The sequence below is a fragment of the Trametes versicolor genome (genome assembly GCF_000271585.1).
Source record: "Trametes versicolor FP-101664 SS1 unplaced genomic scaffold TRAVEscaffold_11, whole genome shotgun sequence".
NCBI lineage: Eukaryota > Fungi > Basidiomycota > Agaricomycetes > Polyporales > Polyporaceae > Trametes > Trametes versicolor.
The window spans coordinates 1649384-1674161 of NW_007360331.1; the positions used below are offsets into that span (position 1 = coordinate 1649384).

Here is a 24778-nt window from a genome sequence, read left to right on the forward strand (position 1 = left end):
CGCTCGGCAAAGCAAAACGGTTCACGCGTCACTTACCGAGGCACGTTATGCAAACTGGGCAGAACTTTCTTGAGAAGTGGGGGACGAAGGCGGCGGAAAATCGGCAGAAATAGGTGAAGTATCCTCAGGCTGAGGATCGGTCCATGAGAAAGTTGAATGCTCGTTGATTTAGATCGCCCAAGACACGAAAGCATCACTCACTACGACATCGTTCCAGCCCTCACCCAGTCCCCATTCGGTCCCCTGGCATAGTTGAAACACGATGGTGAGCATCGCTTCCCTTATGCTATACAATAAACACTCACGAGGAATTCCTGCTCGTACTACTTATCGAGGATCTCGAGATTCTTGCATATCTTTCTCCACTGTGTTACCCGAGCCTCCACTATGATGTACAACTTCTCCCTTTGCGATTTGTCTAGCTTGCTGCATCGGCGGTCTTTGGGAGATCCAGTGCCGTTCGTGTGGTACCATCTGCCATCGATATCCCTTTTGGTCCTCACAATACGAGCGACGAGCCACGCCATCTTGTTCTGCGGCCACTCGGGGAACGCATGCATGTGGTCATCTGGATTGGTGTTGTTCATGCCAAGGTTTGGGAAGATCGCGACAGAGAAGCACTGGACGACCGTTGGCATCTTCTCCATGGGTATGTCGCGAAACGATCCCAATAGAAACACTTCCGCAAATCCCCTGTGGGGACGGTGACCTCCTACGAGGAGGCATGGTCTGTGATAGGCCGCCGACTCACGTCTGTTGAGCGATCGAAGGGCCTCCGAAGCGGCACTGGTGCGCCGCGAACTCGTCGGAGACCACGTTGTCACTGACCCCGCTGCTCTCCCCGCCTCCGACCTAGGGCCGCTCGCTGCGCTTGTGCCTCCTGCACTGGCGTTCTAAGGGCCACTCTTCCTCTGTGTCAATCTTCGCCGAGTCTCCTCGAAAATCTGGAGGAAAGGGACCTTGATCGACTCAGCGACCTTGCAGATGTCCCCCGCGGCAAATTTCCGTGTGGTTTCTGCAGGTATGTACTCGTCTGAGGCAGGCCGGTATAAGCATTGTGGGAAGCGCATGCTGGGTGACGACTTAGTGAGGGAGGAGGGATCTCAGGCCATGATGGCATTGTCGTTGAGGGCGATAAGTATATACTCGACGAGTCCCAGTCGAGGAGAGCAGCAGCCAATGACGGGAAGGGGAATATCGCGTTATCGATGGCAGAGCGAGGCATATGACGGGAGAGTTCAATGTTCTCTGAATGGTGTGAAGTCCAATGAAGCCTGGGCCAGCCGGCAACGCTAGGCAGCGCCCTGCGCAATGCCCACGGTATGTCAGAGGTGCCCACACGAACAAATAGGAGCAAATATGCCACGTGATTTCAACGCTCCGAAGCGCATCTCCTCTGGACTCGAAGTTGCTCTCGACCGCTACTTTCCACTACGCCGTCGGGCCCCTCTCATTCCTTATCATTCCTATCCAAATTACTTCAAGTTCTAGTGACACTCCTCACGTCGTCGGCAATGGCGATTGAGAACTTTTTTCCCGCTGCCAGGTCGCTTTGGCGTAATGCAGATCGACCCCGTCGCGATGGTGGAGCACCTGGAGGACGAGGACGCGTTGGCACCCGCTAAGGCGATCCAGACAAAGAGGTACATCGGGTATCTTCGTGATGTGAGTGGCAATAATTTGCAAATTGCATTTCTTCTTAGACTGAGTGTTGTGGAATGACATGGTGTACTAGACCATAGAGCTTCCGTGGCCTCAACGACCGTGGTATGGATACAATGTCTTGCCTATCGCGACCACACTTCGCCCAGAGGACCCGGAGAGGGCTATTTCTGCCGAGATGTGCATCCCCATCGCCCCAAACACCAACCACCCCACGAACCGCCCGTCGCTTCCCACAGAGCCGTCCTTTCCATTCTCGAATTGCTATTACTGGGTCGAATCGCATACAAATGTGCGGATTCGTTCCGGCGTCGAATTCAACGAAGCCCGCGCCGTCTCCCTTTCCCCTGGAGCCCGAGTCGATCTGCAGGATATGCTAGACGAAGATTTGGATCGCGCCGACGACATCGTGGAGGAGCGGGAGGAGGCAGAGGCAACACGACGCCGCTCGAATATACAAGAAGGATTCGAGAGTCGACGTGGCTCACCGGCCGAGAGCACCCGTTCTTGTGTTCCTGATGGTCAATCTGCGTGTGAGTGCTCGAACTGTGGCGCCTCTTTGCATGCGCCTTCCAGTATACGAGCGCCAAGCATCAACTCGTTTGTCGCTATGGCCCCTTTTGACCCATTCGGCTTCAAAGAGGATGCTGTCTACTTCCCGCTCGTGGACTTCTGTTTCGACCTCACAGACCACCTCACGGAGGAGGACATATCCAGTCCTGTCGATTTTTGGAAGGAGCGGGATGCGATAGTGTGGTGTGTTGCTTCTCTATCTCACAGATACTTACACAGGCTATCTAATCAGGAGGCGTGTGTACAGGATCATCAAGGCAGCACAGGAACGCGCGTTCCGCCGTTCTCTTCCCCCTCTTGACAGTCATCCTTCTCGGGAAGATGTCAGTCCCGCCATCGATGAAGTGAACCTACATGACGCGGTCCTGCGTGCCCTGTCCAAAGTAGACGTAGGATTTGATAAGGAAGGGTTGCAGATCGCATCATTCCAAGATGAACGGCGTGAAGCCTCGCAAGCAGGTGAGTGACCCCCCTTGCTACACATACTTGCTGTCCTGACCGGTCCAGCTACCGCAGTAACGCCTAAAAATACATTCCTCCACAGCTCGCGTCAGCGCATTCAGCAGCACGCGCGGCAGATGGCGGACGTACTGCACATCCGGAATGCCGTCCGCCGTCTGCGGAGTGGCTGGCGGCGCGCGTCTCGCGTCGTCGCTCTTCCGTATATTCCTTATTGGCCATGACCATGCACGCTTGCCCCGTACTCCGAAGCCACGATATGGCTTTCGTGCGCCTGCTGTCGTTTTCGCTATCCACATGCATGCTATTCGCTATCTCATGTATATCACATTTGCACATCATCTCCCATCGACTTTCGCATGTACCTAGACGCATGTCATCGCAAGCCGTCTGCCTTCGTCCGCCGTCCGCCGTCGCTTCGCCCGACTGTATCGTCGAGCGTAAGAAGTGCGATACAAATAATAATTGTACATAACAATCCACCAATCACCCGCAACATGGGTCTTTCGCAACATCGCCCGAGGCATAGCGCGCTGCGCATGCCATCCACCCCCGAAAAATTGGTTCGAACGATGCACGCCGGCGGCCGTTCTCCAAAATTGCGAGCCCACACCTTCCATGGTAGTACATCCGTCCGCGCCCATCCATCTACGCCGCGGACACCGGCGCGATACCGGCGGGCTGCGCCGAGTCTGCCAAATCGAGAATGTCAGCAAGAAAATACCCAATCGCGCCAGGTTGCGTACTTCCAAGCCCGGCGATAGTCCCTACGTCCTCCATAGACGGACCCGGGTCCAGCCTGGGGATCGCATTCGGTAGCCCATGTGCGGGCTCGAGCGTGACGGGACCCTCCGAGGTGGAGCTGGCGGGAGAGTGGGGTGCAGGGTCCCCCGCAGAGGCAGAAACAGAGGCAGAGGCAGAGGGTGCGGGGCCTTCGGGGAGCGCAGGTACGGGCGGGACTTCCGGGATTGTCGACGTGTTGTCGTCTCGCACTGCACCTCTGCGCAGACCGGAGGCGGATGTGCTACTGGCCCGCGATGCCTGTGTTCCGCGTGAACATCCCTGATGGCGCTTGTGGCATGTTGTCTCTAAAGAGAAAACTCACACTTCGTTCCCTTCCGATCCTCGCGTTATCCTCCTGCATAACGGCGATTTGAGTATACGTCTGACTTCGCATTGAGATGCGGATGATCGAACCTGATACTCCTGAAACCACTTCTGGGCAAGTCCGGGGTCTTGACCCATAAGCGCGTCCCATTCCGCTCGCTTCTGCTCACAAACGTCTAACAGTGCGCCGAGCGCCTCATCATCCAGCCGGTATGAAGACTGAGAGGGCGAACGAGACTGCGTGCCACGATTCTTCCATCGACCGCTGATCGCCGCGCTTGAGTCAAAGGCGAACGCGATGAGCCATGCGTTGTGTTCGCACCACTCTGGGCTCGTGTGTACGTGCGGGGGGTGTCGCGAGCATTCAGAGAGGACATGGTGTGGATAGACGGGGAGACAGAAGAACTGGAGGATTCGAGAGAGTTTGGCGATGTCTCCCTCGTGACCGAAGGTCGCCAGGAGACATATACTGCACATCGCCGTGCTCCGGATTCTCTGTGCGCCATTGGGAGGCCTGCGCGCGCGCGCCTTGAGGATGACGGCAGGCCGGCCACCGCCTTCATGTTTGCGGGGACCGCGGTGCAGAGAGCGACCAGGACGTGTTGCACGACGTACGACGGTGGTTGGGGTCTCTTCAATGACCCATATGTCCCCCGCACTGCGCTCGTCAGTATTCTCAGGGTGATATTCGTTGCTGTTGGGTGCGTGGCATCTCGGGCAGTCCGTGGAGTCGAACTGCGGTGCTAGCGGGTCACTGCCAGTGATGGCGTCCGAGTCCGCGGCGACGTCGGACGCAGCATGCTGGGGTTGCAAGGTAGATGAAGACATGTGCGGATCGGTGGGTGGAGACAGGAACGTTGATAGTTATGGCAAGCAGCTGAAGCAAACCTTGTGGGCCCGAGGAGACTCGAAGGCGCGTTCTGTCGCTGCAGCCCACCGTGCTACCGCAGCACCACCGTGAGACGTGCGAACCCAGGATGCGGGCGCCAAAGGAAGCTTTAGCGTACAAATACGAACAAACACCTGTATCCCGTTGCAATAGGAGCATCGCCACAGCCTCATCTTGCAACTTGCCTCCCACCACCACGCTCTGCGCTACTTCCGCTCCACTCTGGTAGATTTGAGCGTGTCTTCGAGTGCCTCCGTCTCTGTTGACGTGCTTTGAAGCATTGTTCAACACCTACCACAGTAGACCCGTGGAGTCATCGTAGAGGTCTGCCACACCTGCGCCATCTCGCGGCTTAGACGCTCACATTCTCATAGTCGCAACATCTGCCTCATGGAGCGTATGTGTCCAGGATCCATGCAGTATGCGGTCATCCGCATCGACCCGGTCGCCATGGTCGAACACTTTGACGATCCCTTCGCTACCGAGGAGGCAGAGGCGATGCATGCGAAGAAGTACCTCATGTACCTCGACCACGTAAGTCCTATCTTCTGCAGGTGAAACTACCGCACCATTTGGACTGCGTACTGCGATTCTGAGTGTATGTGCCGAAATTTGTGTGGTCCGAATGGGCATAGCCAGGGGTCTCACATATGATTCTCATGGCGAGTTCGGACTTCTCAACTTTTACGCATACGTATCAACCATGAGCGTATCGCTACCTTCACAGACGACGTCGAAACTGTGCAGTATCTGCTGCGGCGTTGGAATGGATCATTTCCCCATTCACGTGGCAGCCTCTCGTTCAGCTCAGTCGTCCATACGTACATCAGCCGTTCTCACCATAAATCCTATCCGCAGGCGATGGACCTCCCCTTCCCGACTAGCCAGTGGTTCCGTTTCCATGTCAGCCCCATCGCCACTGCGCTCCCGCCCAAGGATCCAAAGCGCGGAATCACTCCCGACATGTCGATCCCGATCTTTCCGAACGAGGACCATCCCAACGGCCGTGCCCCTATCCGCACATCGGCACCCTTTCCGTTCCCCAACTGCTATCACTGGGCGGATAGCGAGTTGACGGTGCGCGTCCGCCGCCATCCGGAGAAGAAGTACGATGATCGCAGGGCGGTGAAAGTAAGCACGATGGAGCATATCCGGATGGCTCGGCTTCTTGGGGATGACGGCAACCGGATAGACGACTATCTAGATGCCAAGGAGGCGGAGGAGTTGGCGACGCGGCGAGCGGCACGGGCGTATTCGCCATCCTCGCAGGACTCCCGTCTCTCCGCCACCTCGGGCGACGTGGACATGGACTTCGCGGGCGCCAACGGAATTCATTCTCCTGATGCTGACGATGACGATGATCCCTGCCCTGAGAACGCTTGGGGAGCGCAGTTTGCGGAGAGCCTTATGCAACTGGACATCCTCAACCTCGTGCATCACGACGACGACGGCGAGGAGACGCTGCCGCTGGTCGACTTGTGGTTCGACCTCGACAAACATCTGTCAGAGGGCGATATTCCGAGCCCGTCGGACCTAGACAAGGAGTTGGACGCGGTCGCAAGGTATGACCCACTCTTCTTCGCAACATATATACCCCGCTGACTCTAACCGCACAGGATTGTCCAGGATGCACGCTCACGGCATCCGGAGGTACCCTTCCCGCGACGGAACGGCACACTGGGCTTGGGCTTTGAAGACGACATGTGCGCGGACGAGGACGAGGGGGATCAGGAGGTGTACACGAACGGCGTCGTCGAAGATGACGACGAGGAAGTGCCTCCGCCTGCCTCTTTAGCACATCCATGGTCAATACCATCGAAGATCTTCGATAGGCCCACATGTGAGCGACGTTATGAAGACTCCTGCGAGTAGATTGCTGATGTTCATTGAAGCAGCATGCTCGTCGTACGATGGGTCACTCAGCACAAGTCCGAACACACACCGGCGAGACATATACATGCATTGATCCGGATTTCCAGTTTTCTTGGTATGACTCCATGTTTGTATACCCAGTTGTACTATAGTGTACTATGTAGCGACGCCATTCTCAGTCTCTAAGCTCTCAGGTCAGCTGCGAGCACACCTCGACGATTATGCCGTCATATCCGGTCCCGGTAGGAGACTCTTGCTTGGTCATAGTGGATCATATATGGGCTGTTTCAGAGTATAGCCAGGATCCCACTCCATACGGTCTAGCGACGCGCGGCGGAGGTTGAGTAAGTTCTGACAGGTGAGCATCGCTGGATGTCCGACTCCCTAGATCAACATGGCTGACCAATGCTACAGGCTACAACAACACGAACAGCGCTTAATGTGCGACCTCTCCGAAACTGTTGCAATCTGGCCATGCATGAACGTTTTTCAGAAGTGTTGCGCCAGGTTGTGCTCGAGCTCGTCGCGAAGTTCACTCTGGGCTACAATGTGAGAGCCCATGGTATCGCACATCGACATGAGCAACTTTGCTGTCCGACACTGCATGCAGTGACTAGCATTGGTATCCGTTTCGTGCACTGCAGGCGGTGCGCGCCCCACCATATCGGAGCTGCCTGCGGTGTAAGTAGTTGTGCCGCGCTACGCCTGGCCACGAGAAGCCCGAGGAATGGCGAGTCGAAGTTAGCAATGAGCATGGGATCGTCATCTATTTCCGGACGTCGATGTGCTATGTGCTATCCCCGCGATCGAGCATATCTCTCAAAGTGCCCCTTTGGCTGGGTATATAAGGCCTGCTCTCGAGCGATTGCACTCACAGAACGTTTCCTATCCCCTCCAAGCAGCACCACGATATCGCAATCTACAGATATGGCACCCAAGATGGAGTATGGTGAGTGCGCACTGTATGCGGTACTCGCACGGAGTGATTCTCTACTAATCTTACTTATCTCTAGTTCGTCTCGGGAACTCGGGCTTGAAAGTGTCGAAGATCATCTTGGGCTGCATGTCGTATGGCGACCCCGGTTGGCAGGACTGGCTTTTGGGCGAGGAGGAGGGCATCAAGCACATCAAGTTTGCGTACGTCTATATATTCTTCATCCTACCACCACACCCTATTTATGTGTATTTTACAGATACGAGCATGGTATTACTACGTTCGATACAGCAAACGTGAGTGATGTGTTTATTGTCATGTCTGATCATGCTGATTCCGTGTTCTGCCCCAGGTGTACTCGAATGGTCTCTCGGAGGTCATCCTCGGAAATGCGATCAAGAAGCTCAACCTCCCCCGCGAGGAGCTCGTTATCCTGACCAAGGCGAGCACATCGACCATCACGACCGCGTCCATCGTTTGACAGACAGCGTCCTCCATGGCAGGTCTACTTCCCGGTAGGGCCTGAATATGGCGTCAACACGGTCTTCAGCCCTGGGGCGTCAGACAGCATCATCAACCAGAAGGGGCTGAACCGCAAGCACATCTTCGACTCTGTGAAAGCGAGCTTGAAGCGCTTGCAGCTCGAGTACATCGATGTCCTCCAGTGCCATCGCTTCGACTACACTACGCCGATTGAGGAGACGGTAAGCGCCGATGGTTCGACGCGGTGACCCGACGGCGCGCGCGTTACTGATTACGAGACTTTTGTAGATGCAAGCTCTGCACGATGTCGTGAAGGCGGGATACGTTCGCTACATCGGCATGAGCTCCTGCTATGCCTATCAATGTACGTTTTTAGAGTCTACCAGCCCGCCCAACACCCTCTCACAACTGTTCTTCGTTCCAGTCATCCAGATGCAGAGTACGCCACTCCACGTGCTACCACAAGCAGGACTCTAGACCTAACAGTTTAGCAGACTACGCGATCACGCACAACCTGACGCCCTTCATCTCGATGCAGAACCACTACTCGCTCTTGTACCGCGAGGAGGAGCGCGAGATGTTCCCGACGCTCAAGATGTTCGGCGTCGGCTCGATCCCGTGGTCGCCCCTTGCGCGCGGCCTCCTCTGCCGGCCGAACGCCGCCTCGTCCAAGCGGGGCGACACCGATCAGTACGTGCACTCTCCCGTCCCTCGATGCTTGCAACCGCCCTTGTTTCTCACTCTCCCACGAATAGGGGCATGGCCAGATACAAGACTGAGGGCAACCTGCAGGTCGTCGACCGGTGCGTACTTGACTGCACTGCTGAACGACCAATGTGCCTGCTGACCGCGTCCTGGCTGCGTAACAGCGTGGAAGAGCTCGCGAAGAAGAAGGGCGTGAAGATGGCGCAGGTCGCGCTCGCGTGGATGTTCGCGAAGCCCGGTGTGTCCGCGCCCATCATCGGCACGACAAGCACCTCCAACCTTGAGGAGCTCATCGGTAAGCGCGCTCGTGTATTCGTCAGGCGTATCACGACAGGGCTGACGCGGTGTTCTAGGCGCCTTGGATGTCAAGCTGTCTGAGGAAGAGGTCAAGTATCTGGAGGAGCCGTACAAGCCGATGGTCGTCATTGGGGCTTTTTGAATGTGTGTGATAGCGCAGGAACACTTTCATGCGAGACACTTCGTAAAACTGTGTGCTGTGTTGTATCTCTGAATACCCTGTATTGTACAGTAGAATTGGAAAAGCCCTTACAGGAAGCGAGGACGATCTGGGAAGTGGTATATATATTCCGCGCGTCATGATGTGGCCGCAAGGCGCCTGAGTTCTGTATCTCCCTATGTGCCTTCACAGTGGCACGATGCGCATGCCACGTCCGACTCTTGAAGCAAGCCGTTTGATGGAGAGGTTCGGCATCAAGTCGTCGAGTGTCCGCACGCTGCGAACTCTTGACTATCCAGAGGTTACGTACACGGCATCTCTGCTGCCCGCCAACGGTAAGCCCGTGCTCCGCCTCGTGGGGCACAACGCACGAAGAGGTGTCGCGTTCGCCTCCTGTGGAAGGCTCAGGCCGCCATCGCGCTCTCCGCCCCACGCCCAGAGTCGCAGTGAAAGGTCTTCGCGATCAGCATTTCCGCATCCGACACCGAGAGCGCCACGGCGTGCCTCTCGTCGAAGCCCTCGCGCCCCGCGCGTACCCGCCGGGAGTGAAAGCGCGGATTTCCAGGCTCGGTCGGCCCCCTCTGGCAGGAAATGTGAGTATATGTCCACTTAAGGTCGGCTCCTCAGGGCCAGGGGAAGCATGACATGTGCTTGACGTGAGCAGCAAGCGGTGTGACCCGTGTGTAGAGCTTGCGACACAGCGTCGAAACCCGCCTCAAACGTCGGCCTGCCGCCGCCAGACAAGTCAGGTATACGTACGTTCGGCGGATGTAGTTCTACTCACGAAAGGGGAGTGACCGCGTTCGCGTCGAGTGAGAATCTGACTCTTTGAGGTCGTTTGAGTTCACGGCCGGCGCGGTCAACGCAGCGTACGCACGGACGCGTGCTTCCTGGATGATGCTGTCATCGACATTAGGGACATCTGGTGACAGCATAGGCAGGCGCTGGGGGTATGACACTCACCCCTGTATCGTCTTGATCTCCTCGTAAAGCTCTAGAGGACTGGGGATGTCTTCTTCCTTAAGCGTATTGGCAATATCTGGCCATAGGTCGACGAGAGGGACGAGATCCAGGTCGGCGTCAGGACCAGTGAAGATATCCATACGGATGATATATCCAACGCTGTCCGAGGGACCTTGTTCGCTTCGAATGGATCGAGACGACGCAGAGGAGATAGACGCCGCATCATTGTTGTGCTCTAGCGAGCTATCTGCTAGCTCCGCTGGGTGCACGTTGCGTGGCTCGCTGGAAGTCACTTCAAGATTACCACTTGCTTCGTCTTCACAGTTGGGCGCTGAGAGGGGAGCGGGGTGGGTGTTTCGAGTGTCGCAGTCATCGAGGGAGATTTCGGGGTGAACGGTAGCTTCCGGTGGGCTTCGAGATGCGCGGATCGCTCTCGCGCGCTTGTAATCCTCTCCCCACGCGACACTCATGAGGACCTCGTCTCGCGCAGGGATTTTGATTGCGTTCGTTTCGTCGAAACCCTCGGGCCGAGCACGTACGCGGATGACGACGGATTCGTCAATCCAGTGGTAGCAGTTCCCATACGGAAAAGGCCGCTCCGATGGCAAAGGGGCACGACCAGTGGGGTGGCTCATGTTCGGAAAGATAGGAATACACATATCGGAAGTGTATCCCTTCGCTTCGTTGGGCGGAAGAAGATGAGGGCCTATGGGAAGTGCGCGGAAACGGTACCAAGGCTTGTCGGGGAATGGTAGATCCATTTCCTAATCATAGGCAGTAGGGTGAATATATGTTTTTTGCGAGACGTGTCAGGCTGCAACTCACCAGCTCGAGACATACGAGGTATGTTTTCTTTTGCATCGCGCTAGCCGCGCGCAAGGCTTTGTCGTCTTGTAGATGTCGCACCATTTCGACTGGATTGATACGTATTGCCGCATATGCACCAGGACTTGGGCTGAACCATACGCCGTACTCTTCGACCTGAAGCTCTGAGGTGTCGTCGGCCATGCAGACAATCACGACTGCCGCCGTCGCGAGTGTGCCACTGAATGAGAATCTTGGGTCGATCAGGGTGGGAAGTGTGTGGGAAAGCGAAGGGAAATACGGCGCGCTTAGTCCAATATAAGCACGGGAGATGACTTTGAACCAGCATGGTCGCGATGGACGCACAAAAGTAAGTAAGAGGAAGAACGCCATCTTTTTGTTCGTGCCGCGCGCGGCGGTTGCTATGTTGACCACTGTTGGTGCGTGTGTGTGTCTTAGCGCTCAAACTGCTGACGCGTACTTATTAGCAACTGTCATGTTTCCTCCCCTCGTGTACTTAGCTTTCGGACGGTTCGGGCGCAGAAACGAGGAGCACAGCTGGAGAACGGCCCGGGCGTCCATGGAAAACAACAATAGAAGGGGTTCCTTGCCCTCTTTTTAGTGAGGGCTTGTCCCAGTATGCTTTTCTTCATACGCTAAATGGCTACGAATCTTTCACAGCAGCGCGTTCAGTCACCAGAAGCTGCGTAATTGGAGCGATGCATTAACGCGCCTCGTCCACATCTCTTGCGTGTTATCCGCTCGCAGATGTATGAGCGCGACGCACCTGAATAGGCATGGAGAGATAGTTCGAGCTGTACTAAACTGCAGCGTTGCTACTAGCAGATCTCTCACATGGCTTTGCGACGTACACGTCGGTTCGCACGCAGCTGCATTGCATACGACATCAAAGCAAGGGACAAGAGATGCCGGTGCACATGCGCCCGCCGCGGCGTTCTGCGAGCATCCTCAGCCTCGCAGTCTGGCTGTGTCGGCCCAGCGGGCCGCAGGGCCGTTTGTGCGCATGTTGCGAGGACCCGTGCCTCTCCACCAAAGGTTTGTCCAAAGTTTGCTTGTTGGACCTTCCATATATGGTAATTATCCTTGTCCACTTTGCTTGTTCGAGCTACCAAATTGGGAATAGGCGCCCGCTAGACGCCGAAAGCCTTGTCCATGCGTTGCATGTTTGAGGCCCTCTTGAGACCCAGTCGAGATATTTCGGCCAAATGCTGTTGCATGTTGTGCCTCTAGACTACCACCATCATCAGCAATATATTACGAGACTTTGTGCCGTGGATTCACGCAGGGTTGCGGAACAATATTTCTTTACCGATCCGGATTCCGGCCAAGCGGCGAAGGTGGCGAAGGCAAGTGTGTTAGCGGGTGCTTATTTCGTAGCTTTGCTGATATGAATTTCTCATGCAAACACTTCCAGAGAGCGGCGCGTTCATTTCTCTCGCTTTCGTGGCGACGAGACGATTTACAGACGATCTAGCGTATGTTCTCTGAGCTCTAACATAACCAAATATGGAAAGTCACGCTTGGTAACATCACGTTACTTCGTGACTTACGTGACAACCCTCGTCCGATTTGGCTTGTTTGAGGGCCAAAAGTTTGCTTGTTTGAGGCCGAAATTTGGCGGCGGGATGGACAGACCTTTGGTGGAGAGGCACGGGTCCTATGTTGCGTTGATCAAGTACCCACTCACTCGCAACCACGCGCAGCTGCAAGTCGAGTCACTGTCCGCCCTTGTCGGGCGTGCGATCACAGATCCACAGCTCTCCACCGAGTCGCTTTGTCATGCGCCACGGTATCCCCGCGATAAGGCCTGTGGCCGACGCCCGTCTCGCGCCAAGCAGCGTCCGATCCCCTCTTCTCCCAAGCCCAAACCTACTAACGCGATGGCACCGAAGATGGAGTACGGTGAGCACCGCCCGCACCTTTAGTCGAGAGTAGACGAGTAGAAGCGCGCTTCTGACACGGATCCTTTCTAGTGCGTCTCGGCAACTCGGGCCTGAAGGTGTCTAGGCTCATCTTGGGCTGCATGTCGTACGGCGACCCCGGCTGGCAGAGCTGGGTGCTCGGCGAGGAGGCGGGCGTCGAGCACATCAAGTTCGCGTGCGTCTCTTCGTGCAAATTTACGGGTAATCGCTCATGGTCCGTTTTCTCCCAGATACGAGCACGGGATAACGACGTTCGACACTGCAAACGTGGGTCGCCCATGATAATCTGTGAACATCGTTGCTGATACTCATTCTGACTGCGCGTTGTACTCCAGGTATACTCGAACGGGTTCTCGGAGGTCGTACTCGGCCGCGCAATCAAACAGCTCAACCTCCCGCGCGAAGAGCTCGTCATTATGACCAAGGCACGCCCCCCTCTTCTTTCCCTCTCGCCCCCTCTCTTTCCCATCCCTGACTCAACCGGCCCCTGCGCCTACCCCTTCAGGTGTTCTTCCCGGTCGCCGCCGAATACAGCACGCCCAACGGCACCGCCGCAGACAGCAGGATTGTTAACCGGAAAGGGCTGAGCCGCAAGCACATCTTCGACTCGGTCAAGGCGAGCCTAGCGCGCCTGCAGATGGAGTATGTGGACGTGCTGCAGTGCCACCGGTTTGATGCGGAGACGCCGATCGCGGAGACCGTATGTACGCGCGGGCTGGCTTGGGGATGAATGGGGGATGAATAGGCTGACGTGCCGTGGTGAATGCAGATGCAGGCGATACACGATGTGGTGAAGGCGGGGTACGCGCGGTATATCGGCATGAGCTCCTGCTTCGCCTACCAATGTGCGTCTCCCGCCCTCCCCTAGTCCCCGCACCCATTTCATGCTCACAGCCCTCTCTCGTCCCAGTCATCCAGATGCAGAGTACGCCCCGCCCTTCGCCCCCCTTCCATCTCCCTCTCCCCTTTCCCCACAATCCCACTCACACCTCCGCATTGGCACACGACAGACTACGCGCTCACGCACCACCTCACGCCGTTCATCTCGATGCAGAACCACTACGCGCTCCTCTACCGCGAGGACGAGCGCGAGCTGCTCCCCGCGCTGCAGATGCTCGGCGTCGGCTCGATCCCGTGGGCGCCGCTCGCGCGCGGGCTGCTCGCGCGGCCGAACGCCGCGTCGTCTGCGCGCGGGGACAGTGATCCGTGCGTCCACCCTCCGTCCTCTATCCTCCCGTGCGCTCTTTGCGCCACGTCTTTGGTCGAGATCGAGCACAAACTGCGTGCTGACGCGAGCGTGTACTGCATAGGTCCCTTCGCGGATACAAGACGCCCGCGAACGCGCAGATCGTCGACCGGTGCGCCCCTCGCCCCCTCCCCTCTGCCCCGCTAACACTCTCTTCTCCCTTCGTTCACAGCGTGGAAGAGCTCGCAGCTCAGAAAGGCGTGAAGATGGCGCAAATCGCGCTCGCGTGGGTGCTCGCGAAGCCCGGCGTCGCTGCGCCCATCGTCGGCACGACCAGCCTCGCGTCCCTCGCGGAGCTCCTCGGTAAGTTCCCTGCGCGTTTTACGCACGGGGAGTGGAATTGAGGCGCTGATGCGCGGTTGGGTGTGTAGGCGCGCTGGAGGTGACGCTGAGTGCGGAGGAGGTGCGGTATTTGGAGGAGCCGTATGCGCCGATGAGGTGAGCGGGGTGGGGACGGGGCGTGCGCGATGTGGTCAAGGAGTGGCGTCGGACGAGATGAGGTATGCTGTGTGTTGGTGGGGTCGTTGCCGGCTGCGCGATGTTGTATTTGTGTTGCTGGAGGCTGCGTTGTGTGTATGACAGTCCGAAGAGGTGCATTACGCCACTAGAATCGCTACAGGAGGCGGTGGAGTGATATACAGTACGAATACAACAAAGATCGAAGTCCGAATGAAGTCCGTGGAGAGGCATGTCCGTGTGTCATGATGTCCGAGGCGCAGTGTCCGCAATCCGTTCTCGCTCGCGCTATGACGCGCAAAACGACACCGCGCGAGGGGGAGAGTGGGTGCGTACACCCTACTGCTTGATGGTGAACTCCTGGCCCCAGTTGCCAGAATCGCCCATCACTGCCGCACACGCATACAGTCAGCTTCGTGCCAGATTCACGGGAAAAAGGCACTCACGGACGACGCTGTAGTCATCGCCCTCGAACACCCAGGGGACGGTGACCTCGATGCGGCCGAGCAGGATGTCGAACCCGTCTGCCAGGATCACTGCGCATCGCGTATCCTGTTAGTGTGTGGAAAGGGAGAGGAGAGGAAGGGACGTACGGGGAGTGGAGGTGACGCCCTTGCGGAGGTAGATGAGGCCGACCTTGTTGGTGATGTTCACCGGGGGCGAGGACACGTCCCTACGCACAAGAATTGCGTCAGCACTGGACTGCGACAAGGCACAAAAGGAAGACGGGGCGCACCAGGTGACGTTGTGCGTCTGCCCCTTGTACCAGACTGTGCCCGCGTGCGGGTACAGCACGGGCGGCGCGTACACGTCGCGCGTCTCGAGCGGCGCGGCGGTCGCGAGCTGGAGGAAGACGCCAAAGAAGGCGAGGACGAAGAGGAGGAGGGAGGAGGTGCGCGAGCTCATTACTGGGTCGTGAAGTATGTGGGTCGTTAGATGTGTGGGTGGAATGCAAGCGGATGCTCTGCTGGAGAAGCTTGAGCAGCCTTTGGGCTCCCTTTATACCACTTGTGTAGGGGCAGAAGCGTACCGGGTCTAGTGTTCTGTGGCATTCGGAGCGCGTACCGCGCCGTAGGCAGAGAGCGAGAGATGCACAAAACTGGATCGTCTCTCGCCTTGCACCGTTCGAGGACGGTTCTCGATCGGACCCGGAGCCTGACCAGCGGCGTACGACGCCGTGCAATGTACCTGCTCCTCGTACGTAGGGTGCATTTCCGAACGAACACGCCGGCCATCGATTCCCGCGGGGACGGGGACAAGTGACGCGCACGTGGCTGTATGCGCGTCTCTCGCGTTCGGCGGTCCGTCTTTGTAACATACGTACGATCTGCTGCGCTAACTTAAAGACCGTCTCGTACCTGGGCCGGAAACATTCGAGCTCACCTCTGCCTAGACCCGACCATATGCGTGTCTGACGTACTTGCTGCTCCCCGCGCTGTCTGGACAGTATACAGCCTGCGGTGGGCTCAACGGGCATCGCACACCCGACGCGAATCCGGATCATGGCGCCACAAGTCTGAGGGACGTCAGCTGGACCTGTCTAGTAGGCGCATGCATTACTGGTCAGCAGTGCTCATCGACATTCGTACGCCAGGCCCAGGGCGAAGAGACGATGGAGTGGCGACTCGGAGTCATTGAGTCGAGCAGATTGCCGGAGCTGGACGGCTTCGGCGTGCAAGTCGCTGTATACTGTGCAGGATATGTCAGAGAAGGCGCACGAGCGCATACAGTGGGCTGAGCATACCCGCGAGGATGACGCAGGAACCGAACGCGCATGGCGTGTACACCCGTGAACGTCCAGAGTCAGGAGAAGAGTGCGCACTGGGACGAGTATCGCAAGAGGAGGTTCGAAGGGGCGAGACCTGCAGCCGTATCATCTCAACTGAGCTGGGTGGCCTCTTCGATAGCTGGCACCGCACAGAGCGTGGTGGGAACGAAGCAAGGGCCGACGGCGCCTCGGCCGGCCCAACGGAGACGCGCCCCGACGCGGCCACGTGCCCGCGTTACCGACAGCGCCCCGCCTCCCTCGGTCCCACGCCGCGATCCCTCTTCCCGCACGCGTCGCACTACATACCTCTTCCGTCCCTCTATGCTGCAGTGCCCCGCGACCTTGCCGACGCGTCCAGAATGCGAGCTGCGCTGGCGAGAGCGCTTCCAGCTCGGGCTTCGTGACTGCTACAGGTTGACTACGAGAGGCGTCCCTCCGCCTGCCTGTCGGACTATGCGGACTATGCGGACTCTGTTCTGTCGTGTGCAGGTATAGAATGGCTCATCATATGGCTCAAAGCTCTCCAGCAAATCTCTGTCTTGCATTCCACCCACACATCTTACGACCCACACACTTCACGACCCACCAATGAGTTCGCGCACCTCAGCCTCTCTCCTCCTCTTCGTCCTGGCCTTCTTTGGCGTCTTCCTCCAGCTTGCGACCGCCGCACCGCTCGAGACGCGCGACGTGTACTCGCCTCCAGTGCTGTATCCACACGCGGGCACGGTGTGGTACAAGGGGCAGACGCACAACGTCACCTGGTGCGCTCCATTTCCTCGCTCGCGAGGGTATATTGCTGATCGTGCATACAGGGACGTGTCGTCGCCCCCGGTCAACATCACCAACAAGGTCGGCCTCATCTACCTCCGCAAGGGCGTCACCTCCACACCCCGTATGTCCCTTCCTCTCCTCCTCTCCCTCTCCACCCAATGACAGAATACGCGATGCGCAGTGATCCTCGCAGACGGATTCGACATCCTGCTCGGCCGCATCGAGGTCACCGTCCCCTGGGTCTTCGAGGGCGACGACTACAGCGTCGTCCGTGAGTGCCTCTTTCCTGCTCGTGTGGACTGAGTAGTAGGCTGATTGTATGCGTGCGACAGTGATGGGCGACTCGGGGAATTGGGGCCAGCAGTTCACTATTAAGCAGTAGGGCTACCGACGCACGCGCCTCACCACCCACTGGACTGAAACCCCGCTATGGACATCACCACTAATGGACTAATGGACTTCTTTTATCACGGACGTCATTCGGACTTGGACTATGTTGTATTCGTACTGTACACCGCGCTTTCTGTATTCACACCCTCTCCGACGTATAGTACGCTTCAGTTGCTTGTTGTGTGCGTGTGCGATCCCTCCCTCAGCACTAGGATATAATACACCCGAATCTGCGCTCAGAGACCGAGCGGAAGAAGAGGGCGCGGGCGATGCAGAGACGGAGCACCACATGGGGTATACGCATCGGCGTTCGTATTACAGGGGTATACATATATACATGACTGGAAACATGGAGAGCGCGACGCACTTCGAGTTCGCCCCGTGCGGGATACGTCGTGCAGCGTGCGCGGGGAATGGGTTGCGTGCTGTCTGCGCGAGTTGGCCCACGGTGGCAAGTCCGCTTGAATGCGCTCGCACGTGCTTGGACGGTGCTCGAGCTCACTTGTGGTCTTCATCGTTGTCGACCCGGCCACAGCTCTGCGCGTCCGGGCCCATGCATACGCGCGCATGCGCCCCTGGTGGATGGCCCTGCGCTCGACATCAGCATACACTGGGGGTGGGCGCTGCACGCCGGTGCTCGCCCCTGGATCGTCTCGACCTCCCTACACAGCTGTAGGTATCAGTGGAGAAGCACTCGTGCCGCGCTCGTTCCAGTATGGCTCAATCACGCAGGACGCTGGTAACATGTGATTGCTTCATATCACTTGCAGGGTTGCATTCGCGCCACATGCTACATTGGTCCGTCGTGTATAATTATGTCTGTACGAAGGAGCACTACCGCTGCTTCGCCGCGGTCGTCGCCGACTCATCCCTGGAGCATTGCGACCGATGCGCGGTTCTCCTTGACTTCCAATATGCTCGCTCAAAATGTTCCCAGAGTTTTGACCCTGCAGTGTCGGACTCGGCCGCACGAACCAGCAGGGTTGTGGCTGGAACTGGCAAGGCTTGCGACCTGAAGGCCCGGAATCGCGGTAGTATAGTAGGCATACAGGAAAAGCAGGTGTCCGAGTGTCATGTAGAAACAGCATCAGGTATATAAGATTGCGGTAAGAGAAAGGAGATCAATGCTTCAATGTATGTGGGGTATCCGGTGAGGAGGTTAGAATGCGAGCGCATGCCTAACGGAGACAAGTCGTATAACAAAGGTACTGCAGCACACATGCGGTCGTCTGCGACCGTGTCAATGTCCGCAGGAGCACCGACCGCGCCTCAGGGGATGTATAGTCCAGCTATGCAATGTCCCTGGCGGTTCTCATGCCATCATCGGGTTCGGGCCGTTCGACGTTCGGGACACTGCAAATCCGTTGGGTGCGTTGGCAAGATGCGCCGCGTTGTGGAGACACACTGATAGACCTACTGGGTATACCGCGGCCGAATCGGGCCGACTACGCGTCCCCAATGGACTTCTTTCGCAGTGCGCTGAATCGGTTTGCGAAGCGGGCGAGCGTGTTCTGTCCTTCACGGATCGGTCCCGTGCGACTGGCGATGGTGCTTGCCGCCGACTGTCTTGATGTCTTCTTGTTACTCTGTAAGAAGGGAGAGATACAGTCGGGAGCAGTATGTCGCATGCGGCTGTAGACGAACTTTCTGTACCACACGCGATCCTCCCGGTACATGCGAGGATGCACTCGGTTTGCCCGCGCTTTGATGCGCTCGGGCGTGAACAGCGTGTGGATTATGCACTGAATTGCCTTTCTGCGTCTATCGTTTCGCTTAGCGTATGGAACAAATCCCAAAAAAGCGAAGTTTCGCACCTTGGATATGGTAGACCATCCATCGACCGTGACAGCACTGACAGCAACGCTCCGCCGTCGAGACTCTGTATTGGTCTGCTCCTCGAAGATCGTCGGTATGGCACTGCTTGAAGGCATCATTCGAGACGGAGAGATGGACGCCGTATCACGCGGAACCTGCATTGGAGGGTTGTCAGGGTTGTTATGGCAATATAATTGTACATGCTCGAAACGGTGCTCACCGACGGTGACGATTGCGCATTCCTTTTCTCTCGATAGTCCTGGACTCGCGCAATGAGCTCCAGTACATGAAGAGATGTGATAGTGGGAGGTGACTCACTCGATATTCCCTCTCGTACTCGCGAGCGAATGCCTTATCGCGTTGACACCGGCGCTGCCAGGACTTTCTCAGCGCTTGACAACGATCCTTGAGTTGCTGAGTGGCCTGGAGGCCAAATGCCACCCCGATCCGCCTCGCCCCCTCTTCCTCGTTGTCCGTTGCTGCGTCCACCACCTCGTATCCTCCGTGACGCTTTTTCAAGTTGTTCCATTCATCTTCAGTGAACCATCTTGTTTCGAGGGCCCGTGTTGTCTGAATAGCCCAAGCGATGATCCAGCACGACGAATCAGCCCATTCTGGAAGAGAATGAAAATGGGCATTATCGCAGCCCTCCGGGGCGTTGGGATATACGGGGTGGCAGAAGTAGTGGAACACACGGGGGAGGTCTGCCATTGGTGTTCCTTCGAAGGTAGCCATCAAGCAGATCCAGGCTCTCCTACGGTCGAGCTGAGGATTTTCAAAGTCCTGTAGCAAGATGCAGGGACGTGACTTGAGAGTGGCCTCGTGTCGCGTGCGAAGACTAGCCAGTGACGCCTGGGAGCGATGTCGTTCATTGACGGCGAGGGAAGAGATCGCACGACTAGAGAAGAGGTCTTCTATGGGCGTGAATACTGATTCACGTACAGAGAATACCTCCCCTGCACTATAGAACGAGTCAAGCTCCTCTTCACCGAGTCGGTCGGGGGTGACGCAGTGGGTGCATGGAAAAGACATGGGGTACGACTTGAGAAGCGGATAGTGGGGGGGGGGGAATTATTCATGACGTACCTGCACACGGTCAAGCCTTATATACCGTGCTCTCACCTGCGGTATCTCTCAGATTTCTCAACAGCAGCGATGCGATGCTGGGTTCGCAAGGTTACTCTTCAGGAAGAGACCCATCATGGGTACAAAGCCCAGTGAGTCTGGCGGCAAGACAACAGCGTGGAGCCACGATGAGAAGAAAATGACTTTTGTACTCGCACGCGTTGTTGTTGTAGTCCGAAAGAACCCAAGAATCATCGAGCAGCAGGACAAGAGCACAGATTAGAGCCTCGTGGACCAGTGTCACTCTCACAGAACACGGGCGCCTATGTATACACGCGGACAAGCAGTAACAAACATGGCAACCAGCAGGACAATAACGACCACTTTCGTGTTGCTTTGTACCGCATCAGTAGCTTTGTGCACCGACTATGTCTTGAATCCGCCCGACTGGCTACACGCTGAGCCCCCTCATCGTTGCAAGCTGATCCTCCCTCGTGCTCAACGTAGACCTCTCCTTTACTACCCTAACGAGTTGCCGCTCACCTACCGCCGGCAGGATGCTTGACAGCGCCGCTGCATCTCAGGTCGGCTCCGATGACTCAAACGTATGGTATAGTCCGAGCCCGGGTACCTACTTCGTCCTCCGCATCAATGCCGTCGAAATGGTGCGACATCTCGAAGACGACGATGCGTTGGAGGCTGTAAGGCTCATGAAGACAAAATCTTATCTCATCTGTCTGAACCTGGTACGTGATCACAATGTCTGCACCTGGCGAGATTTGCACATCGTTGAGCGTGTTCGGCAGGAATTGGATCTTCCCTTTCCAGACAAGCCCTGGTACCGCTTCGAGGCGTTTCCTATTGGACCACATCTACCTCCTTCGCGCAAGGCGGAGGGATATACTCCTGATATGTGTATTCCTATCTTCCCCAACTCCAAACACCCCACCGGCCGCGAGCCCGTGCACCCTGAGCGACCATTTCCATACGGAAACTGCTATCACTGGATCAACACCAAAATTCGTATTCGCGTGCGTGCGCGTCCGGAGGGTTTCGACGAATCGAACGCTGTCAACATCTCAGGGAAAACCGAGCTCCTAATGGGATCCATGTTCAGGAAAGACTACCTTCGTGCGATGGACAACGTGAAACTCGCGCAGAAGGCTCACGAGACCGAACTCTCTGATGATCAGCCACGCTCGTCTTCCGCCCATGTTCACGGCCATCCGCTATCTCCGCCACACATATATGTGCAGCCAAACGGGCTTCCTGAGGAATCTACCCAATGTCCTCAGGAGGGAAGTGTGGATGCTGCATCCATGTCTTCTGGGTGGTCGAGATCGAACGAGAGCACACGCGGACCCATGACCAGCGTCGAAGATATCATGCATATGGATATCTTCACCGGACCAGATGAGGACCTCGACCTGGTGCCTCTGGTGGACCTCTGGCCAGACTTGGCCGACAATCTCAAAGAAGAAGATATTGCGAGCCCTTTGGAGCTACATCGCGAGATTGAGCAGGTCCAGAGGTGAGTACCGCGCTTAGCACGTCGACCTCGAGCTCATTTCAAATCAAACAGGATTGTTCAGGAAGCCCGGATACGAGCGTATGCAGCGTTGACCGCTCAAGCATCGGATACAGGTGTGGCCGAAGAGCTCGATTCCGTGACGCCGCGGTCGACAGCCCCAGGTAAGCTGCATAGTACCACTCGACTTGCTTGCGTGTTCTTAAAATGTTTTGACAGGCCGAAGCCGCTTCGCTCGACTTTCGAAGCTGTTCCGTAAGGTATGCGCACCGGGCAAAACATTGGCTTTGCATGTCAGACGTATCGTCCGTCTTCCGTATCTCGTGGTTTGGCCTTGAGGGGACGCGCGGTTCGCGTCCCAACTTGGTGTATCTCTACTACTGTTTTCGATTTCTGTTCGAAGCGCGTTGCGTCTGAGTCCGCGGTTATACAAACAATACATATACCACATTTCCTAGGATGCTCTTCTCCGCACGCCGCTCGACTCGGATGTCTGTCAAGGCGCCCAGGCCCGCCGCGGCCCAGAGTAGACGTAGCGCTACGACGACAAGCAAAATCAAACACCATGAGTCCTAGCAACCAGCCACTCTATTTTACTCCGACTTGAAATTTGAAGTGCTGTGATGAGGAGGCGACATGAGCGATACCTCACGGCCACATGACGAGATGAGGAATACGGGCGCCGCACCTGGTGTATGAGGCAAGCCTTCGAGTGGATGCATAGCATCTACATCGTCAAAAGACGAGCCCAGCGCCGACCTGTAACTCCAAAAGGGTCAAAACGCATACACAAATTAAAATCGCGCGGCACCTACATAAGAGCGTCAGGCGGACTTTTCTTGACGGAAGTTCCGAGGCTTCATTCGAGACTTGAGCCGTCAACGCTGCGTAAGCTCGGATCCGCGCTTCCTGGATAATGCTGTACAGAATACTTATGTTCGAGGATATTCGTGGATGTGAAAGTGGAAACCTGTCAACTCACCTCTGCATCGTCTTAATCTCGCGGTGCAGCTCCAGAGGGCTTGGAATATCTTACTCTTTGAGATTGTTGGCGAGGTCCGACCAGAAGTCAACGAGGGGAACGAGAGGGAGGCCTTCGTCAGGACCGGTGAAAGGATCTACGCGCATGATATCTTCGAGGCTTTTATTGCGACGGTGAACGCTCTCGCTAGATCGCGCAGTGACGCGCTAGTGCGCGCAAGTCCGACAGGAGCGAAGTTTCGGTCAGCCGCCCTGGAGCATTTGATGCCGTTATAGCGTGTGGATTGAGTATTTTGCGGGACAAGACGACGTCACACAAGACAGCAGCTTATCGTTTAGCGCGTTGCCATGTTATCGCGTCTGCTTGTCCGCGCGTGCCAATATAAGCGCCCCAGTCTCGCAATTGTGAACGACTCTACTCAGTACTCACCGATGGCCCTGGACGCTTTTGTTTCGCTGGCGGACTTCTTCATCAAATTATCTCCGACGACCTCTTGTACGCGATATGCGATAGCAATATCTTGGAATCAGCACAAGGCCGAGACTACAACAGCTCTGATCTCAGATCGCGCCCACTCTTCCCGCCGAAGCCGCTCTACACTCTACCGCACCGGTGGAGACACTCTGTATGATCGTAGCGGGGGCCAGCCTCACGCATACCCAACAAAACGTGTACGCAAGGTACCCTTGATGCGTGAAAACGCTCGTCTGGCTTGTACGAGCAGCCGTGACTCCCGCCACATCCGCGCAGCGTGCATGATGCGGCTTCCTGATAGATAGATGAGAGATCACGGAAGTATGCTCCGAGCGGCGGAACTTACGGATACACGACGACTGTGAGCGAGGGCTCGTAGTTGTGGTGTTTGACACGGACTGCGTCGCTGGAGCGGTCAGAGCCGCGTACGCTCGCACACGGGCGTCCCGGATAATCCTGCTCTGAAGGTCAGCATGCGTCCCGGAATCAACTCAAAATATTGATATGGCGTACGCACCCTTGTATCGCCTCGATTTCTTTCTGCAGCTCCAAAGGGCTCGCAATGTCTTCCTCCTTGAGAGTCGCGGCGATATCCGGCCAGAGGTCAACGAGGAGGTCCTCGTCGGGACCAGCGAAGATATCCATGCCGAGGAAGTCGTCAAAATCGGCGCTCTCCCTGGATCTCGACCACTCAGAAGATATGGACGTGCCGTCGCCATCCGGGAGTACGGCCAGAGTGAATTGACGGCCCGCGGAACATTCTTGCAGCCACATCGGCGTGGTCGCGTCCTCGAACGACAGAGGGACCGGGTGTCACTGCCGGCAACGAGTCCTGCAGCGCGGCGGTCTTCCTCGCACGCAGGATGTCTTCCATGAACAGTTTGCCTATCAGAAGCTCGGTACGAGCAGATATCTTGACGGCATTGGTTTCGTCGAACCCTTCCGGCCGTGCTCGGACGCGAATGTGAATCGTGTTGTCGATCCAGTGGTAGCAGTTCGCGTAAGGGAACGGTCTCCTCGGGCGTATGGGCGCACGGCCGGTGGGGTGATTCGTGTTGGGATATATGGGGATGTACATGTCCGGAGTGTACCCTTCCTCTTCTTTCGCAGGAGGCAGGTGGGGTCCGATGGGGCGCGCCTCGAAGCGGTACCAGGGCTTGTCTGGGAAGGGTCACGCCATTTCCTGCACATACAGTCTGAGTTAGCCAGAACGGAAGGCTCGCAGGCTCGAGACGGTGAGTCGGATTGCTACTCACGATGTCTAGACACACGAGGTATGTCTTCGTCTGCATCGCCATGGCCGCTTGCAGTGCGTCGTTGTCGTCGAGATGCTGCACCATCTCGATAGGATTGAGGCGGATTACAGCGTATGCGCCGGGGCTTGGACTGAACCAGACCCTATACTCCTCAAACGGAAGCCTATCTGAATCCG

At 56.7% G+C, this 24778-nt stretch overlaps 10 protein-coding genes across 10 annotated transcripts; 6 read left to right on the forward strand and 4 right to left on the reverse strand.

Moving 5' to 3' along the window:
* Positions 1-1536: 1536 nt before the first annotated feature.
* Positions 1537-1963, forward strand: TRAVEDRAFT_83878 (uncharacterized protein; the record flags this gene model as incomplete). Its single annotated transcript, XM_008044954.1, has 2 exons — positions 1537-1665; positions 1736-1963. Coding segments are annotated over 2 exons (357 nt in total), but the record flags the coding sequence as incomplete, so codon positions are not given.
* A 981-nt stretch (positions 1964-2944) lies between these two features.
* Positions 2945-4728, reverse strand: TRAVEDRAFT_74428 (uncharacterized protein). Its single transcript, XM_008044955.1, has 4 exons — positions 3892-4728; positions 3800-3832; positions 3441-3735; positions 2945-3386 (listed from the first exon to the last, which is right to left on the reverse strand). Exons 1-4 carry the CDS (start codon positions 4627-4629, stop codon positions 3343-3345), a joined length of 1110 nt encoding a protein of 369 aa, XP_008043146.1. The 5' UTR covers positions 4630-4728; the 3' UTR covers positions 2945-3342.
* Positions 4729-4885: 157 nt separating this feature from the next.
* TRAVEDRAFT_31308 (uncharacterized protein) lies at positions 4886-6752 on the forward strand. The gene is made up of 5 exons (XM_008044445.1): positions 4886-5014; positions 5065-5224; positions 5549-6252; positions 6307-6530; positions 6583-6752. The coding sequence occupies exons 2-5, from the start codon at positions 5105-5107 to the stop codon at positions 6654-6656; spliced, it is 1122 nt and encodes a 373-aa protein (XP_008042636.1). The 5' UTR covers positions 4886-5014; positions 5065-5104; the 3' UTR covers positions 6657-6752.
* A 716-nt stretch (positions 6753-7468) lies between these two features.
* Positions 7469-9260, forward strand: TRAVEDRAFT_31310 (oxidoreductase). Its single transcript, XM_008044446.1, has 11 exons — positions 7469-7511; positions 7576-7699; positions 7756-7792; positions 7849-7938; positions 8000-8200; positions 8268-8343; positions 8404-8418; positions 8474-8669; positions 8735-8782; positions 8849-8979; positions 9038-9260. Exons 1-11 carry the CDS (start codon positions 7490-7492, stop codon positions 9121-9123), a joined length of 1026 nt encoding a protein of 341 aa, XP_008042637.1. The 5' UTR covers positions 7469-7489; the 3' UTR covers positions 9124-9260.
* A 1323-nt stretch (positions 9261-10583) lies between these two features.
* Positions 10584-11064, reverse strand: TRAVEDRAFT_85247 (uncharacterized protein; the record flags this gene model as incomplete). Its single annotated transcript, XM_008044956.1, has 2 exons — positions 10584-10868; positions 10930-11064. Coding segments are annotated over 2 exons (420 nt in total), but the record flags the coding sequence as incomplete, so codon positions are not given.
* A 1745-nt stretch (positions 11065-12809) lies between these two features.
* TRAVEDRAFT_52017 (Aldo/keto reductase) lies at positions 12810-14731 on the forward strand (the record flags this gene model as incomplete). The annotated part of the gene is made up of 12 exons (XM_008044611.1): positions 12810-12831; positions 12903-13026; positions 13082-13118; positions 13187-13261; positions 13357-13551; positions 13621-13696; positions 13762-13776; positions 13862-14057; positions 14162-14209; positions 14270-14400; positions 14469-14535; positions 14680-14731. The coding sequence occupies 12 exons, from the start codon at positions 12810-12812 to the stop codon at positions 14729-14731; spliced, it is 1038 nt and encodes a 345-aa protein (XP_008042802.1).
* A 161-nt stretch (positions 14732-14892) lies between these two features.
* TRAVEDRAFT_52018 (uncharacterized protein) lies at positions 14893-15459 on the reverse strand (the record flags this gene model as incomplete). Its single annotated transcript, XM_008044612.1, has 4 exons — positions 14893-14942; positions 15000-15089; positions 15147-15226; positions 15290-15459. 4 exons carry the CDS (start codon positions 15457-15459, stop codon positions 14893-14895), a joined length of 390 nt encoding a protein of 129 aa, XP_008042803.1.
* A 1450-nt stretch (positions 15460-16909) lies between these two features.
* TRAVEDRAFT_173513 (uncharacterized protein) lies at positions 16910-17631 on the forward strand (the record flags this gene model as incomplete). Its single annotated transcript, XM_008044957.1, has 4 exons — positions 16910-17082; positions 17134-17213; positions 17274-17363; positions 17425-17631. 4 exons carry the CDS (start codon positions 16910-16912, stop codon positions 17472-17474), a joined length of 393 nt encoding a protein of 130 aa, XP_008043148.1. The 3' UTR covers positions 17475-17631.
* A 3288-nt stretch (positions 17632-20919) lies between these two features.
* Positions 20920-21897, forward strand: TRAVEDRAFT_132466 (uncharacterized protein; the record flags this gene model as incomplete). The annotated part of the gene is made up of 2 exons (XM_008044958.1): positions 20920-21108; positions 21169-21897. The coding sequence occupies 2 exons, from the start codon at positions 20920-20922 to the stop codon at positions 21895-21897; spliced, it is 918 nt and encodes a 305-aa protein (XP_008043149.1).
* A 2401-nt stretch (positions 21898-24298) lies between these two features.
* Positions 24299-24737, reverse strand: TRAVEDRAFT_76241 (uncharacterized protein; the record flags this gene model as incomplete). The annotated part of the gene is made up of 2 exons (XM_008044959.1): positions 24299-24507; positions 24581-24737. Coding segments are annotated over 2 exons (366 nt in total), but the record flags the coding sequence as incomplete, so codon positions are not given.
* Between the last annotated feature and the right edge of the window lie 41 nt (positions 24738-24778).